This window comes from Temnothorax americanus, unplaced genomic scaffold, assembly GCF_048541705.1.
Source record: "Temnothorax americanus isolate GAGA-0224 unplaced genomic scaffold, ASM4854170v1 Scaffold118, whole genome shotgun sequence".
Classification (NCBI taxonomy): domain Eukaryota; kingdom Metazoa; phylum Arthropoda; class Insecta; order Hymenoptera; family Formicidae; genus Temnothorax; species Temnothorax americanus.
The window spans coordinates 139,239-153,364 of record NW_027509251.1 but is presented as its reverse complement, the minus strand read 5'-3'; the positions used below and the strand labels follow the sequence as shown (position 1 = coordinate 153,364).

At 40.6% G+C, this 14,126-nt stretch overlaps 2 protein-coding genes across 3 annotated transcripts in view; one reads left to right on the top strand and one right to left on the bottom strand.

Annotated features, from left to right (window-relative positions):
* The window catches only part of LOC143908854 (photoreceptor-specific nuclear receptor), a 36,059-nt gene that overhangs the window by 4,570 nt on the left and 17,363 nt on the right, over positions 1-14,126 (bottom strand). For both annotated transcript variants that reach the window (XM_077426687.1, XM_077426686.1), the window contains exons 4-5: positions 12,438-12,541; positions 5,638-5,752 (exon numbers count right to left, since the gene is read on the bottom strand). In XM_077426687.1, the coding sequence (XP_077282813.1) occupies positions 5,638-5,752; positions 12,438-12,541 (219 nt within the window). The remainder of the gene's footprint in view (positions 1-5,637; positions 5,753-12,437; positions 12,542-14,126) is intronic.
* Positions 333-3,800, top strand: LOC143908855 (uncharacterized). Its single transcript, XM_077426688.1, has 2 exons — positions 333-1,208; positions 1,522-3,800. Exons 1-2 carry the CDS (start codon positions 811-813, stop codon positions 3,383-3,385), a joined length of 2,262 nt encoding a protein of 753 aa, XP_077282814.1. The 5' UTR covers positions 333-810; the 3' UTR covers positions 3,386-3,800.

Genomic DNA, 14,126 nt, shown 5'->3' with positions numbered 1-14,126 from the left:
AATCTAAAAGAGCCAGCGCGCAAAAATGCATTATGCGTATTTCAAAATATTTTATTTTTAAATAACATCGTCCCTCTTTTATGTGTCAAAATCATGAATGTGCTTTTTATAACTATTTAGAAGAGGAAAGGAGAAGGGGGCAATAAAAATTATTTTACATTTTAATTTAAGTCTGAGATAAACATTGATATATACAAGAAAATTTCAACAATTTTGATCTCTAGAATTATTTAAAATTATAAATTTCCAAAATTTATCGAATCGTATATTCATGGTATTGATATAAGAACTGATATTGTAATCTTCCTTGAATAATATAAAAAAGACGGAAGAAACTTTGTTCCTCTTGAATTGCCTGCTTTGAAAGATTGCTACAATTGCGAGTTCGTTACATTACAATTTTCCAAATGTAAACTATCTTTTAAATCAAAGTATACAACGATCGCAAGCGACGATATCTTCAGTCTGCTTGTGCGCGTGTTTCGTTTTGTAGGTTCGTCTTGTTCCGCGCAAGGATATTTTACATCAATTTCAGGTAGGTAGGCCGGCGAACAGCGATCGCGATCACCGGGAAAACGATCGAGGGGAAGACATCGTCGATGCCTTCGTAAAATAAACTCCTTTCGATGAATTCGATTCTCGCCGATGCTCGGCAATCGTTCCCATGCAAATCTGACGGTGCAGATGACGTTTCGCGGTGAAATCGTGGTTGATCTTCGAGCAAAGCAGCAACGGCAAAGGTAAACTTTTGTCCCACAATGGTATTGCGTTTCAAATCGTATCTTGGCGTATCTAGCCGAGCCTCTAGAAATGAGAGCTCGTCGTTCCGCGAGCGACGGAGAAGCGAGTTTGACGACATGTCAAATTGCAGCAAGAACGGACGGAGCCGTTCGTAATTCTGGAGACAAAATTACCGGCATCATTACGACGCTCGAGGGTAAAGTTCCGTCGCGACACCGACGGAAGATCGATGCGGCCGCGCCGGCAGTTTCGCTGCGGAAGATGGCGATCCCGGCCGGCAGAAACTTTGCCAGCTGCTACATGGAGCTGTGTAAGCAGCAACGATTGCGACCGTTGCCGGTGATATGCGTGACCCTGCCGCACAGTCTGGACTTCACCACCGATCGCATCAAGATGGACGACTGGGGACCGATCTTGAATTCCCTTTCCCTCGATCGCTCGCTCAAATCGATCAGCGTGCATAGCAGGTTAAAAATTGATTGATTTCAATACTTTTTATATACTGCCTTTCTTTTATTTATAAAGTTAGTCACTTGGTCTTTATATACACGCTGTTTTTTAAGGTGTCATTTGACAGTGTTATTTTTATGTTTTCCTGTATATTTGTTAAATTACGCTAATTAAATTTTTCTAAATTGTTTCTCTTATTTCAGTCCTGCAAACTTTTATTGAAAAATTTATAAGGTCGTAAATAAATTATTTTGAAAATATACCAACAAACTATAGCTACTGTTCTTAAACTTGTCACATACATTAAAATTTCTTTAAAATTTCTATCAGGTGTCAATGTCGTAAGCCGTTGGAAGAGATAAATTCCGAGGACAAGGCGCGAGCGATGGGTAAGGCCCCGGTGGTCCTCACGCGCTACCTGCTGGAGTGGATGTCGCAGAGCGTCGGCCAATGCGTGAGGAATTCGCCCAGCCTTACACACCTCGAGCTCGAAGGCATCCCCTTTCCACCGGATTGCATCGCGGTGCTCTGCGTCGGCTTGTCGGGCACGCAGACCTTACACCATCTGTCTCTTCGACGTTGCTACATCGGCGACAACGGCTGCGAGCTGATCTGCCGTATGATAGCGGACATTCGTAGTGTGAAATCGCTGAATCTCAGTTACTGCAACCTCACGCCGAGCAGCGGCAGCGCGTTGGCGTCCGCGCTCTCAAGGCAAAAACTGGCGTTGTATCACGATACCTGGAAGCAATCGCTGAGGTATCGCGAGCCCAACTTCGAGACGATGCCGGGGCTACGTCGGCTAACCTTGAACGACAATCCGCATCTGGGTAACTGCGCCGTGCGGGAGATACTCGAGGCGATACGCGACAGTCTGTGGATGAAGGCGTTGGATCTTCAGCACTGCGGCTTGACAGATCAGATCGGCGCGGATCTGCTAAACCTACTGGATCAGAACAGCACGCTGGCGGTGCTCGACGTGAGGAGGAATGCGAATCTGAACGACGAGCTCGCGATGGAGGTGATGAGAAGGCTAGTGGAGAACGACGTCGAGGGAAAGTCGGAGTACAAGTGGATGGGATTAGCGCCGAAGGATAAGAGGATTGCGTCAGCCGACACTCGAAGAGGCAACGAGTACCAGGACACCGCGAAACCTTCAAGAGTGCGAAGTGCCTTTACCAAGTACGCGAAGCGACCGTGTCAGGTGATTCCACCGAGGAGAACAGTCCCGTTAACGCTTCTGCCAACGAAGATGAAGATCCGACCGCCTTCGCCGCCAGTTCGCGACACCGCTACGCAGCAACGCGAATTAATCCATTCGCAGACGATTGACAACGTACGAACGATACCCAAGGTCTCCCTTCACTTGGATCTTCAATCTCGCATACAGCCCGCGACTCGCGTCGATTGTGACGTAGACGCGCAATCGGAACATAAGAACGTCGTACGATGCTCCGACGTGACAAGCCTGAAGAGCTTGGATTCGACCAAGATGGACGTCGGCACACAAAGCGTGGACCTGCAGGACGATTCAGAAGAGATCCAACGTATCCTCGGACAACTGGCGGAAGCCCAAGCGGAACACGATCGTCTTCTGGAGGAAACCAAACGAACCGATCTTCTGCTCGTCGAAGAACGAGAGCGCCGCGAAGCCGCCGAGATGAACCTGCGATCGGCGCAAAATGACGTGGCTAAGCTGGAATGCGCTCTGAAGATAAAGGAAAACGAGACCAGAGGTTACTTGCTGGTCAGCAAGCAGTCCTTGGACGAGATATGCTTGTCCTTCGATCGGCTTCTGGAGCTGCTGGAGAACGTTACCGGCAAATACCCATCCGACAGGACGCTGGGTTCGCAGCAGATCGCGAGCGCGGATATCAGGCGACGCTTGACGTCCGTCATCAGGCAGACCAAGTCGGAGAATCTGAAGCGGGGCTGCAAAGTGGACCTCGACAACGTGCTGCCGCAGTACGTTGTGGACAGCGCGCAAAAATTCGTCAAGTCCGAGAGTGACGTGAGATCGAATATGCCGATTCCGGTGACGCATCTCGAGAGGAAAATCGGCGAATGTCCGGAGAACAGGGAGCCGCGCTATTGGTATCGCGACGCCAATAACAAGCCGATGACGTCCGTCGATCGAGCCCGAGCGATCTTCGCGAGCATCGTTAGCGGCGAGGCTGTGCTCGACTTCTGCTAGCCGATCGATCGGCTGAGCTCGGCAATTGTATGCAAAGACAGTCGTATAGTGGGACATCTTTCTTCAGAGGTTTCACCCGTGGGATGTATATATACATATTTTGTACACGTATATTATATACATGTATACACTACGTGCAGGGAATGCACGCACGCACTCGCCGCGTTTAGACTTTTCATCACTAAAGGGATACTTCGATTCTCCATAGCGCGACTTCTTCGTTATGGGCATTAATTTCGATTCGAACATAAACTTCTAAGTGATGCCGGAAAAGCACGTAAAAAACTCTTCTTAGACATTTATTAATAGACATCTTTTGTACTTTGGTGTGTTATTTTGTGAGAAGTAAACAATTTTTATTTCTATTCCAATATAATATACATTTGTATAAAACTGCGTCCGGACATTTCTCGCGAAATTGGTAACAGAGCTGAGAAAAATTAAGATTACGACTCGCTTCATATTTTAACTTGTTCATCATCTTAATCCGTGATAACACGGCGATGATTCGAGTATCATATAAAAATGCATTTGCAAAATGCATTTATTTCTATTGTATCGCATTCAATCGCCAAATATTTTTTCGGAGTAAAATAAAAGTGACGGATGACGTGACGTGGGAAATTGAGCAGTCAATTAGTGATCGAGTTAAAAATATGAATTAGCGTTTCTGAATAAACTGACGAAGTTTGTAATCCACGGTCCGAAAACAATGCTAATCGGGAAGATCGATTGCTCGCGCGACGAAAAACGTGTGTAACGTTCGAACCCATTTATAGCCATATTTTTTCTTAGCGCGTTACTGTACATGGAATAAATATTGCCTATTATTTCCGTAAAAACTTTGTTCAAACATTTCTTGCCGCGCGAGGGAGTTAAAATAATTCTTCCAGATTGCAATTCGCACAACGTCTTCCTTTCATCGTTCTCGGTCTTCTTGATGAGGCAGATTATATGGGCCTGTTTATAACTGTAAACAATAATCTTGAGTCAACGTTAATTTATGTGTAATTATAGATTTCGATGTCATTGACGATTGTACGGGTGTCTGCGCCGTACCTCATGTTTACGCGATCGAATGGTTGATTTTAATAGAAACAATCTATCTCTCTTTCTCTCTCTCTCTCTCTCTCTCTCTCTCTCTCTCTCTCTCTCTCTCTCTCTCTCTCTCTCTCTCTCTTGCTGACACAGATATGCATCTAACTGTCGACGACGCTCTTCGGATCCTCAATTCAATTATATTTTCTATACTCTTTATCAAATTAATTGAATCGTACATCAATTACACAAGTGAACGAAAATAGAAAACAGGAGTTTTTCCTCTGTTTCCTCTTGCATTTGTCGAGATTAGCTGATAGATCAATAGTTTCTTTTCGATATCCTACTTTCGATTCTCAATCTCTTAAATTTTTAAATGTTTCTGAATGCGACCAAGAATGGATTCAAATTAATTAGAGACTAAGCTTATATCGCGGAAAGAGATCAGTGTCGCTTGTGTAACGCGCGCGGTATAATAACTCGCGCTGAGAACGACGCGTTGCGCTGCGCCGCGCCGCGCCGGGACGACGGCCGTCGCTTTTAACGTTCACCCCTTGGCGCTCTATGGATTTTCCATTAGTTCCAACTTGGGCAGCCGGTTACCTGAAAAACACTACGCCTACTACGGGCTGCTAGTCAAAGGTAATTTTTCATGATAGATCACGCTCGGCGTGTCGCTCAACAACGGCGAAAGGTATATGCCTGGTGCGCAGCAGAAGATCAAACGTGCCAACAACGTGTCGCCGGCCATCGCTTACTCTTGCCGTTGCATGCGCCGACAAGTGACTATCGATCGTCTGTTTCCATCGCCTGCCGTTCTCTAATCGACCATGTCTAAGTTGAAATTTCGTAGAGCCTTTGTGACGCGCGATTCACAAGTATGCGACCAACATTCAACACTCTTGCCCTTTCGACGTAATCGCGTTCCGAGAGGCTTCGGATACGCCTCCCGACAGATACTGTCGCTGTCAATTCACGCGAACGTCTTACTGTTGGTCACCAGTATAATTAATAACTCGGCGTTATTTCTCGATGAGATTTTATTCGATCGCGTTCTCTTCGATCTCTTCCTTCTGCTTTTCTTTGAAACCCTTCATTTCTAATGTTTAACGATTTAGTTAAAAAAACGTAACGATATATCCGCCGCAATAGGTAGATTGAGGAATTATGTAGTAACTGAAAGTCGCAAAAAAGGGCGATAAGTTATTACTTACCCGAAGACGCCTACGGCGACGGCGGCTTCGCGCAGCGCTCGTTCTTGGTCCATCTCAACAAGTGCTTCCGGTCTGATTGTAGCAGTGTTCCTTGGTTGACGTTCATTCTGAACAGCTGCAATTTGTTAGTTTGTCGTATTTATATATATACATATACACATACATATGTATATAAATAAATAATTATATGTATATACGTACATACATATATACATATACAGGGTATTTGATTTAATCTGTTCATGCTGATCTCTCGGTAATTTTATCAAAGATAAATAAAAAATAAATACCCTTTTCGCGCGCGCGCGTCTCGAATATAAATCGATACCCTCTCAAAACAATTTTTTTAAATTTGTTGGGATAATATCAGAAATATATCTTTAATATTATGCGGGTTATTGGATTCGTCTTTTCGAAACCTATAAAATATCAAATAATGTTATCTTTATCGGGGGTTTTATTTGAAAAATTCGACTATTACTCTCTCCATCAAAATTTTATTGGAAATGAGTTTGACTCCATCCTAAAAATTATCCTTTTGAGGGGATCTTTTTATTCTTCATCTAATTTTAAAAACTTTCGACGGTGTTAAATATTAAAGGATAAAATTTAAGCCAATACCTCAAGTTAAATAACATTTTGTTGTTTTTAATTACTAATGTGTGTCTAAATTATTTTAACACAACATTTTATTTTATTGCCATTGGTTTATTTAAATTAACGACGTATGTAGGAGTAGTGGCGACCTACAGGAATGTTAAAAATGACTTAAATTGAGTATAATTTATTAATTTGACACTATGAATTTAACAGTGAAGATATCGACACACACATAAATATCGCAGATTGGTAATCGATTTGATCAGACATGTCAGCAGACTGACATCAACTGCGTTCGCATTCAGCTATGTTCTGCCAGCAGAGTCTGCTAACAGCTAACATAATCGGACAGCAGATTGGCAGCAAAAATCGCGCAAAGCCTAAATGTTCCAGCAGGATCTACTTGATTTCTGCCGCCAATCTGCTGTATGATGTTAATAGACTTTGTTATACTTTTGTTGACATTCTGCAGACAAAATTTGTAGCAGATATTCGACAAAATCTGCTTTTGACAGATTTGGCTACCTGGGTATATAAGCATTTGTGATGGTATTGAAAGATATATAGGCACATACACACAAATACCGTGTTAACAATTACTGTGTTAATTTTACGTTATTCGCGTGGAATGTAAAATATATGCCAGCCTTAGAAATCTACTAAACTCACAGACTAAAACGTTTCTATCGATCGAATACTGTATAAATTGTTGTCACAATTAAAGATGAATTTTTACATTTATCTTTATCTAGAAGATGTACAGAACATTATCAACCTTTATTTAATTGTAAATCATCACAAAAAATAATGAAAATTAAGATAACATTGGGGTGCAAAATACATTCCACGCAAATAATATAGGATTAAAGATTAAATGTTGTTATGTAAATTACAAAAATAATGTCTTCCTTAAAAATTAGCGACTCAAAGAACTGAAGAATACATTTTTATTTCCGATATTCGTAATGCTACACCATCCATAATGAATATGTATAGCAACATAGCAAGGCGGCGGTGAATTCGATGTTTTTGATCGGCGATCATCGTGGCAAGTGTTTTTGCAGGCGCAACAATAATCGAAAGTTTCATTGATGAATCATCAAGTTGTAACCGGTTATCGCAAGTTTTTGCGATATGTCACGATGCTTTCTTCCACAGGTCAATTACGTGTACAAATAACATAGTTGCCATATATTCTTCGTTATTTTTACACACTTTACTTTTACAAATATCGTATTTTTTTTTAGTGTCTTGTGCATTTTTTGACGCAATATTTTCAATGTAAGCACCGTTATGCTGTGCAATATTTGGCAAGTTGCAATCGCTATACCTAACAACATTCTCCATATTCAAATATGAACCCATAACGTAACGATGGGGAGGTGGTAAATAAAATGAGCGTGGTATTGGCAAAACTCGTATTTCGTTAAAAACCAAATCGTTTTTCCAACTGATTGATAACGAGAGAAATCAGAGCGCGGTAAAACTCCCGCGACGCGCATTCATCGATCGCTTTTTTTGCCATTTTTTTTCATACTTTTTCAGAAAAAAAATTCGGCGACCTCGAGCGCAAACACGTTGTAAACGGCGATGCTATCGGCGAACAATAGGAGCATTGTGCCGCTCGTCGAATTCGCGGATGATTGAAACATTATTGAAATATTAGTCCAGCGGATTCACGGGGGCGGGGAACGGGCGGGAGTTTGCGGTTGTCTGCCGCCCTCTCGTCAAACTCACGTAACGCCACGTTATGTCACGCCGACGGTCTGCATCTGACACGCGTGAATTCAACAGGGCACGCAGCAAACCGGCGGCGCTTATTGTTTGCGGTACGTAACGCAGTGTACGACCACCCGAGGGTTTCATTTACCGACCCTCTATGTGAGAGAACGAAAAAAGAACGCTTCTCGTAATGATGACAATGATAATGATTAATTTATTAATAAGTATGCCATGCTCTCTAAAAGTGGAAGAGTGAAATATATCACTAAAAACGAGTGAAATAGAAGTGTAACAAAAGTGAAAATTGAGCTTGTGCATTTCAAGTGATTCGCCACTCTATCAAGAAAGAGGAAAATTGCCCTCTATAAGTTGGAGTGAGATCGCACTCTATTTGAATGAAAAGGCACTCTCTTTGAGTGCAGTAGATCAGTGTCCGTAGGAGTGAATTATGTCACTCTATAATTTTGGAAAAATTCACTCCGTTAGAGTCATTTATCAGTCGATCTTTAGTGAATCGTGATTCACTATAGCTTTAGAGTGAGATCGTATCACTCCGGTATAGAGTGCCGCTCTAAAAATTTGAGTGAAAAATTCACTCTTATACCTTATGAGTGCCAGCATTTACTCAAATTAGAGTAACAATTCTCTCTTTTGGAGTGACTATCGCAATCACTCTAATATATATAGTGGCGAAACTACTCTATGATGAGATTTAGAGAGTGTAAAGGTACGATAACACAAAGAGCAGTCGTACAGAATCCCATTTAACGCTCGTAGTTTTTTCGCATTTTTTATATCATCTACAAAAACACTTGCTAGTTTTTCTACATTTACGTTAAAAAAAATTCAAATCGTCCGTGTCACCCTATATGAAAAAAGAATCACATGGGATACCTTGTGTACCGCGCGTTTCTTTTTTCTGAAATATCTCGTAAATAACTCGTAGAAATAGACGATCGGAATCGCAAGGGTTAACGGCGAGAGTGCCGCCGCATTGCTTTTTATTCACGCGAGCCAATCAAGCGCATTTGCAAGCTCACGCTCGTGCGGTTTGCCGCGGCGGGCGCGAACGGTCTTCGCTCTCTTCGCCGCGCCGTAAACACTGCGGTCGTTAGCGACGGTCGCGTGGCCCTCGACGAATCCCCGAAGGGTTAATTGGAGGAAATAAACGTATGCAACGTGCGGCCGACCGCCCGATGCGCACGCGGAGACTCCGGCGGCGCCGCGACCCTTCGGCCGCCACCCTGGCGTCCCCCCCGGTTCGCGACTTCGCCGGCGGAGATAAGTAAAAAGGACGAAGGACGGAGCCGGAGTGACATCGGCGAAAGGGTGCTCTCCCGTGGCGCGGCGACGATGCAAATGAGAGAAACAATGTGCATGGCGCGGGGATGTTTTGCGCGTCCTGGTGCGAGAATTCGCGCGAAAAATGTTACAGGGGATAACAATGGAACCACACTGGTGGATATGGGCAAGAGTATTACGTTTTTAATGATTGTTAGCGTAAAAATCGACTCTCATAGACCACACTTGATTTGATTGCAAATATCGAACTAAACAATATTATACTGTTTTTTTTATTTATTTAAGATTTACATTGTATACACACTGAAACGCACTACTTTCTTATTAATTTATCTACTTTCTTATTAATTTATCTATTGTAATATTTACGCCACAATTATTAAGAATAAATTTGAGAGAGCGGCAGTATTGTTTTTCAAATATTCTTGGAAAACAGAATTGCGAGGAGGTCTTATTATCCACTTGTGTTAAGGATTAAGTAAAAATAATGATGCAGAATCCTACACAACAGTGACCAAAGGGGTTGTCAATTAAAAGAGCGAAGAAGAAAAGAGAAGGGATGTACGGAGAGCAGGGCGGCCTCTCGCAGCGAGGTGCATGCAAATTAAACGGAAACAGAGCGTACGGGGGCGTTTATCTTTTCTGGTGCGAGACACGTCGCGCAGCGAGAGGCGGCAAGGAGAGAAAGAGAGAGAGAGAGAGGGAGAGAAGAAACGGAGGTCCGACGAAGCAAAAGGGACCCCATTAAGCCGCCCAGCAGGCCGCACGCCGGAGGTAAAGTGAGTCGGCACGCTTTTTATTATTACGAAATTACTGCGCGCCCGTTGCTGCGGGGCCGCTGCTAAAAGGGAAGCCGGGAAAAATTGCTGCCCAGCCTGGGCGGCAATGAGTGCCCTAATCGCGCGTCCATTAAAGCACGGCGGACACCACGAGTTTCTCCTTTTCGGCGTTTGTGACAGCGAGTGCGTGTCTTTCACGCGTGCATGCGGTAATACGGCTCCGTCATAATTATCCCGCGTCAGCCTTCTCGCGTAAATTCGAGGAGCCAATGTGCCAGTTTTGCGACGAGTTGTAAGAGTTTTCACTTGTCAGGCATTTGCATCATTCGCGACTTCAGTTTCCGTACTCGAATATCTCACTGTGATATTGATTTATATTTTTGCGCGCATATCTTGTTATTTCTGATTACTTTACATATTTTTATGTTCAAATTATTGACACGCTTTATTAGTCATTTGACGCTTTTTGTGTTTAATAATATTATATTAAGGGAGATCGGGGCTAGTTGGTACACTTTCTTAAATATTTTTTTACACGTAACTAATAAATGGAATACAAGCCGCAAAAGAATTTTTCAATAGCCGCATGCTTATACAACACAAAAATTATTTTTTTAACTGAATAATTAATTTTGTTGCACCAATAACAATTATAAAGCGATGACATTTTTAACAACCAGCCCCATATACGGAGTAAGTTGTTACAGTACTGGATTAAATTGTGAAAGATCCAGTTTTCAAAGTATAATATGTTTAATAAATAGAAATAACAATATGTAACAATATGTGTTATATTACATTTACATTGTTGAATGCAAAATTATAATATAGATATAATTTAACTGATGCGTTCTATAGTGATTGGTTCTAATACGTAATAAGAGACTTTAATGGTGAAATCTTACATATATAAGATTAAAATATTTGCCACTGTTAGGCCGAGGTTATGTGTTACATCGACGGATGAGTTGGACGAAATTATAAGTAGAAAAGCAGTAAGAATCTACCCCGTCCTGCCATATTTATATATTTTGATTATATTATTGTTTAAACAAAAAAATGTTTTAAGATATTAACATAACTGGAAGTTATTACGTTTAAAGTATAAAAATTTTAAAGACACAGTTAGAATTATGATATGATGACCAGATTTATAAATATAACATTTAATACATCATTGATTTATTTTACTTTTAGCTATACAAAACTAAAAATATTTTCTGTTTGTGAAAATACGTTACTCAGCCTAAAATAACTAATTGAAATATTATCACAATGTTTTTGCGGAAATACTATATTTTTTATCCAATATTATCTTTTGTCACTTTTTTACAATAATTGTCGTGCACCAACCTGCCCCATGTACCAACTAGCTCCGGTCTTCCCTAGATAAGGTTTGATTTTAATATTTCTTTGCTTTCTTTTCTTTCTATCTCTGATGAAGATTTCGCTCAAAAAGAATAAAGAATTGGACGATCAATCGGTCAGAATGACATGTTAGTATCGCCTCGCGTCGATCACCGTCGCGAAGATATTGGGATCCCATCGCGAGAGTTCTCGAGACATTGTCACCGAAATGGGAGTTATGGATCCAGCGGATTATCCATTTTCGTTGGGTAATGCCGGAATCAATCAGCGGCGGGGAAAGCGGAATTCGGGCGGACCCTTTATGTTTGCGACATAAATAACTGTGGATAAAAGCGGGGGCGGGGGCTTGTACAAGCGGAAGTCTGGCTGCTCCGAACAGAGCCTCCCGATTCCAACTCTTAATGTCTCCCGGTGAGACACGGGCGCGCACCTGTCTCTACGTCTTCCTCTTGTTCTTCCTACCCCTGCGTTCTTGCTTCGGCCCTCGCCGCCGTCCCGCTGATAACTTTCTTATTGCCGAACTTGATGTCGCAAGGGGAGATGCTTCCGATTGAATTGAATCGCTTCGTAACAACGCGTCGATTTTTATCCAGAAAATGGCGTACGTCTATTTGGAATTTATCGTACAACATGGACTTTATTAGATTCTTAATTCTCATTTTTTATCAATTATTTTTTATCGTTACATATTGTATTTTAGGCAAAAGAATGTAGTTTTTTTGGTTTATTTTGTTTAAAATACTTTTTATTATATTTTGTGTCCTATTTGTCACAATTTAATGTAAAAGTTCTTTGTTATTATACCTTCTAATCTATAAATAAAAGTCTCAAATTGAAAATTCGATAATTTATGAAAGCTATGTGTGCTTTCATATACTTATGCGCTATATATATAGCTGATATTACTCGATTTTTTATCCCTATCTCTCTCTTTCTCTCCTTATTTGCGAAATTATTTTTGAATATAATTTCAGATTTCGAGTTTCATACTTAAATAAATAAATTAAGAATACATAAGTTGTCACTCACCATCTTTATTCATTCCCATTTGCATACATTTCTTCAGACGACAAGCCTGACACTGATTTCGATGCGCCTTGTCTACAACGCATCTTCCGGTACCAGCTTGACATCTGTATAAAAATATATATCATTCGTTTAATTCATTATGCATACATTAATACAACAAATTTCTGCCACGAAGATTTTTAACATATAAACTTAATTTGTCTTAAAATATTTAAAATTTTTTATTCTCGTAGGCAGTTTGCCTTAGATGATTTCAAAATCATCTAAGACGAAGATAAGATGAAAAAATCCATAAATTTATTTAAATTAATATAATTAAAATCTAGATAAAAGATGAAATAATTATCGCAATTTATCTAGAAATTTTTTAAATAATTTTGTGTTTACAATACAAATTTATAAAAAGAATGATGCAAATTTAAAACAAATATTAAAAAACTACTCACAATTTTATTTTAAATTTTTATTTCTCAAAAATAAAAATCTTTTGAATGTTTTGTCTGATAAGCGGTTTCAACGGAGTACATTTACTTGCTGTGCTAAAGACGCTTTACTAACCGACGATGGCAGGAATATATAGTCCAGTTAAATTAGACATTTGAGCTCGGAAGTGAAGCGGTATCAATGAAACCTTTTTAGGGTTGTTGGGGGGATGTAGAAGAGCTTATTTCTGAGTTGTCGGGCTAATCGGACCGATGGGTTTTTAAGGGGGGAAGGGGGAATTAAAAATTTTGTTTTTTCGCAATAACTCGGCGAATTTTGACCGTACATGATTTAATAACCCCTCATTTTGTAGCTCTTTTAAAACTCTACAATTCATTTCCTGAAGACCCTAACTTAAAATCAATATTTGTCGAGTTCTAGCGAGTCCCGAGCGCACTCGACTCGACATGCGACGCGCCGTCGCATGGCCGATCGTCATCGCGGCGGCGCGCGCGCCGCCGGCGACGATCGGCCACGCGTTAAAAGCGCGACTTCCAAAGGCTTCCCCTGGGCTCAATTTTTAACAAATCTGAACGACTGACCTCTCGTTTTGTAGGTCTCTTTAAGCCCTACAACTTTGTCAGTGGCGGCACATTTCTATCTATTAATGGAAACGAGATAAACGCAAAAAACCGCGACAAAATACATTTTTTCCCACTTTCACCGGCTAGAACTCGACAAATATTGATTTTAAGTTAGGGTCTTCAGGAAATGAATTGTTTAAAAGAGCTTTAAAAGAGCTACAAAATGAAAGGTTAGTAAATCATGTACGGTCAAAATTCGCCGTTATTGCAAAAAAAAACCAAAATTTTTTATTTCCCTTCCCCTCCTTAAAAATCCATCGGTCCGATTAACCCGACAACTCAGAAATAAGCTCTTCTACATCTCCCCAACAACCCTAAAAAGGTTTCATTGACACCGCTTCACTTCCGAGCAAAAGCCTTTTTTTTGTCTAATTTGACTGGACTATATATTATATTTAAGAAAAATATTTTTATCCTTTTTGAAAATTCATACAAGATTGGAGTTCTTTCGATTTAGATTCCAAATACAAAAATACTTTGATGTTACCATTAATAATTGTTTGCTAATTATTTTCTTTTTTTTTTAATATTGCGGAAAAAATCTTCCTCTCTGCTACTACTAGAAGTTGATCTATTTTCGAGTATAATTACATTTTTGTAGTAAGTATAAATAATATACTTC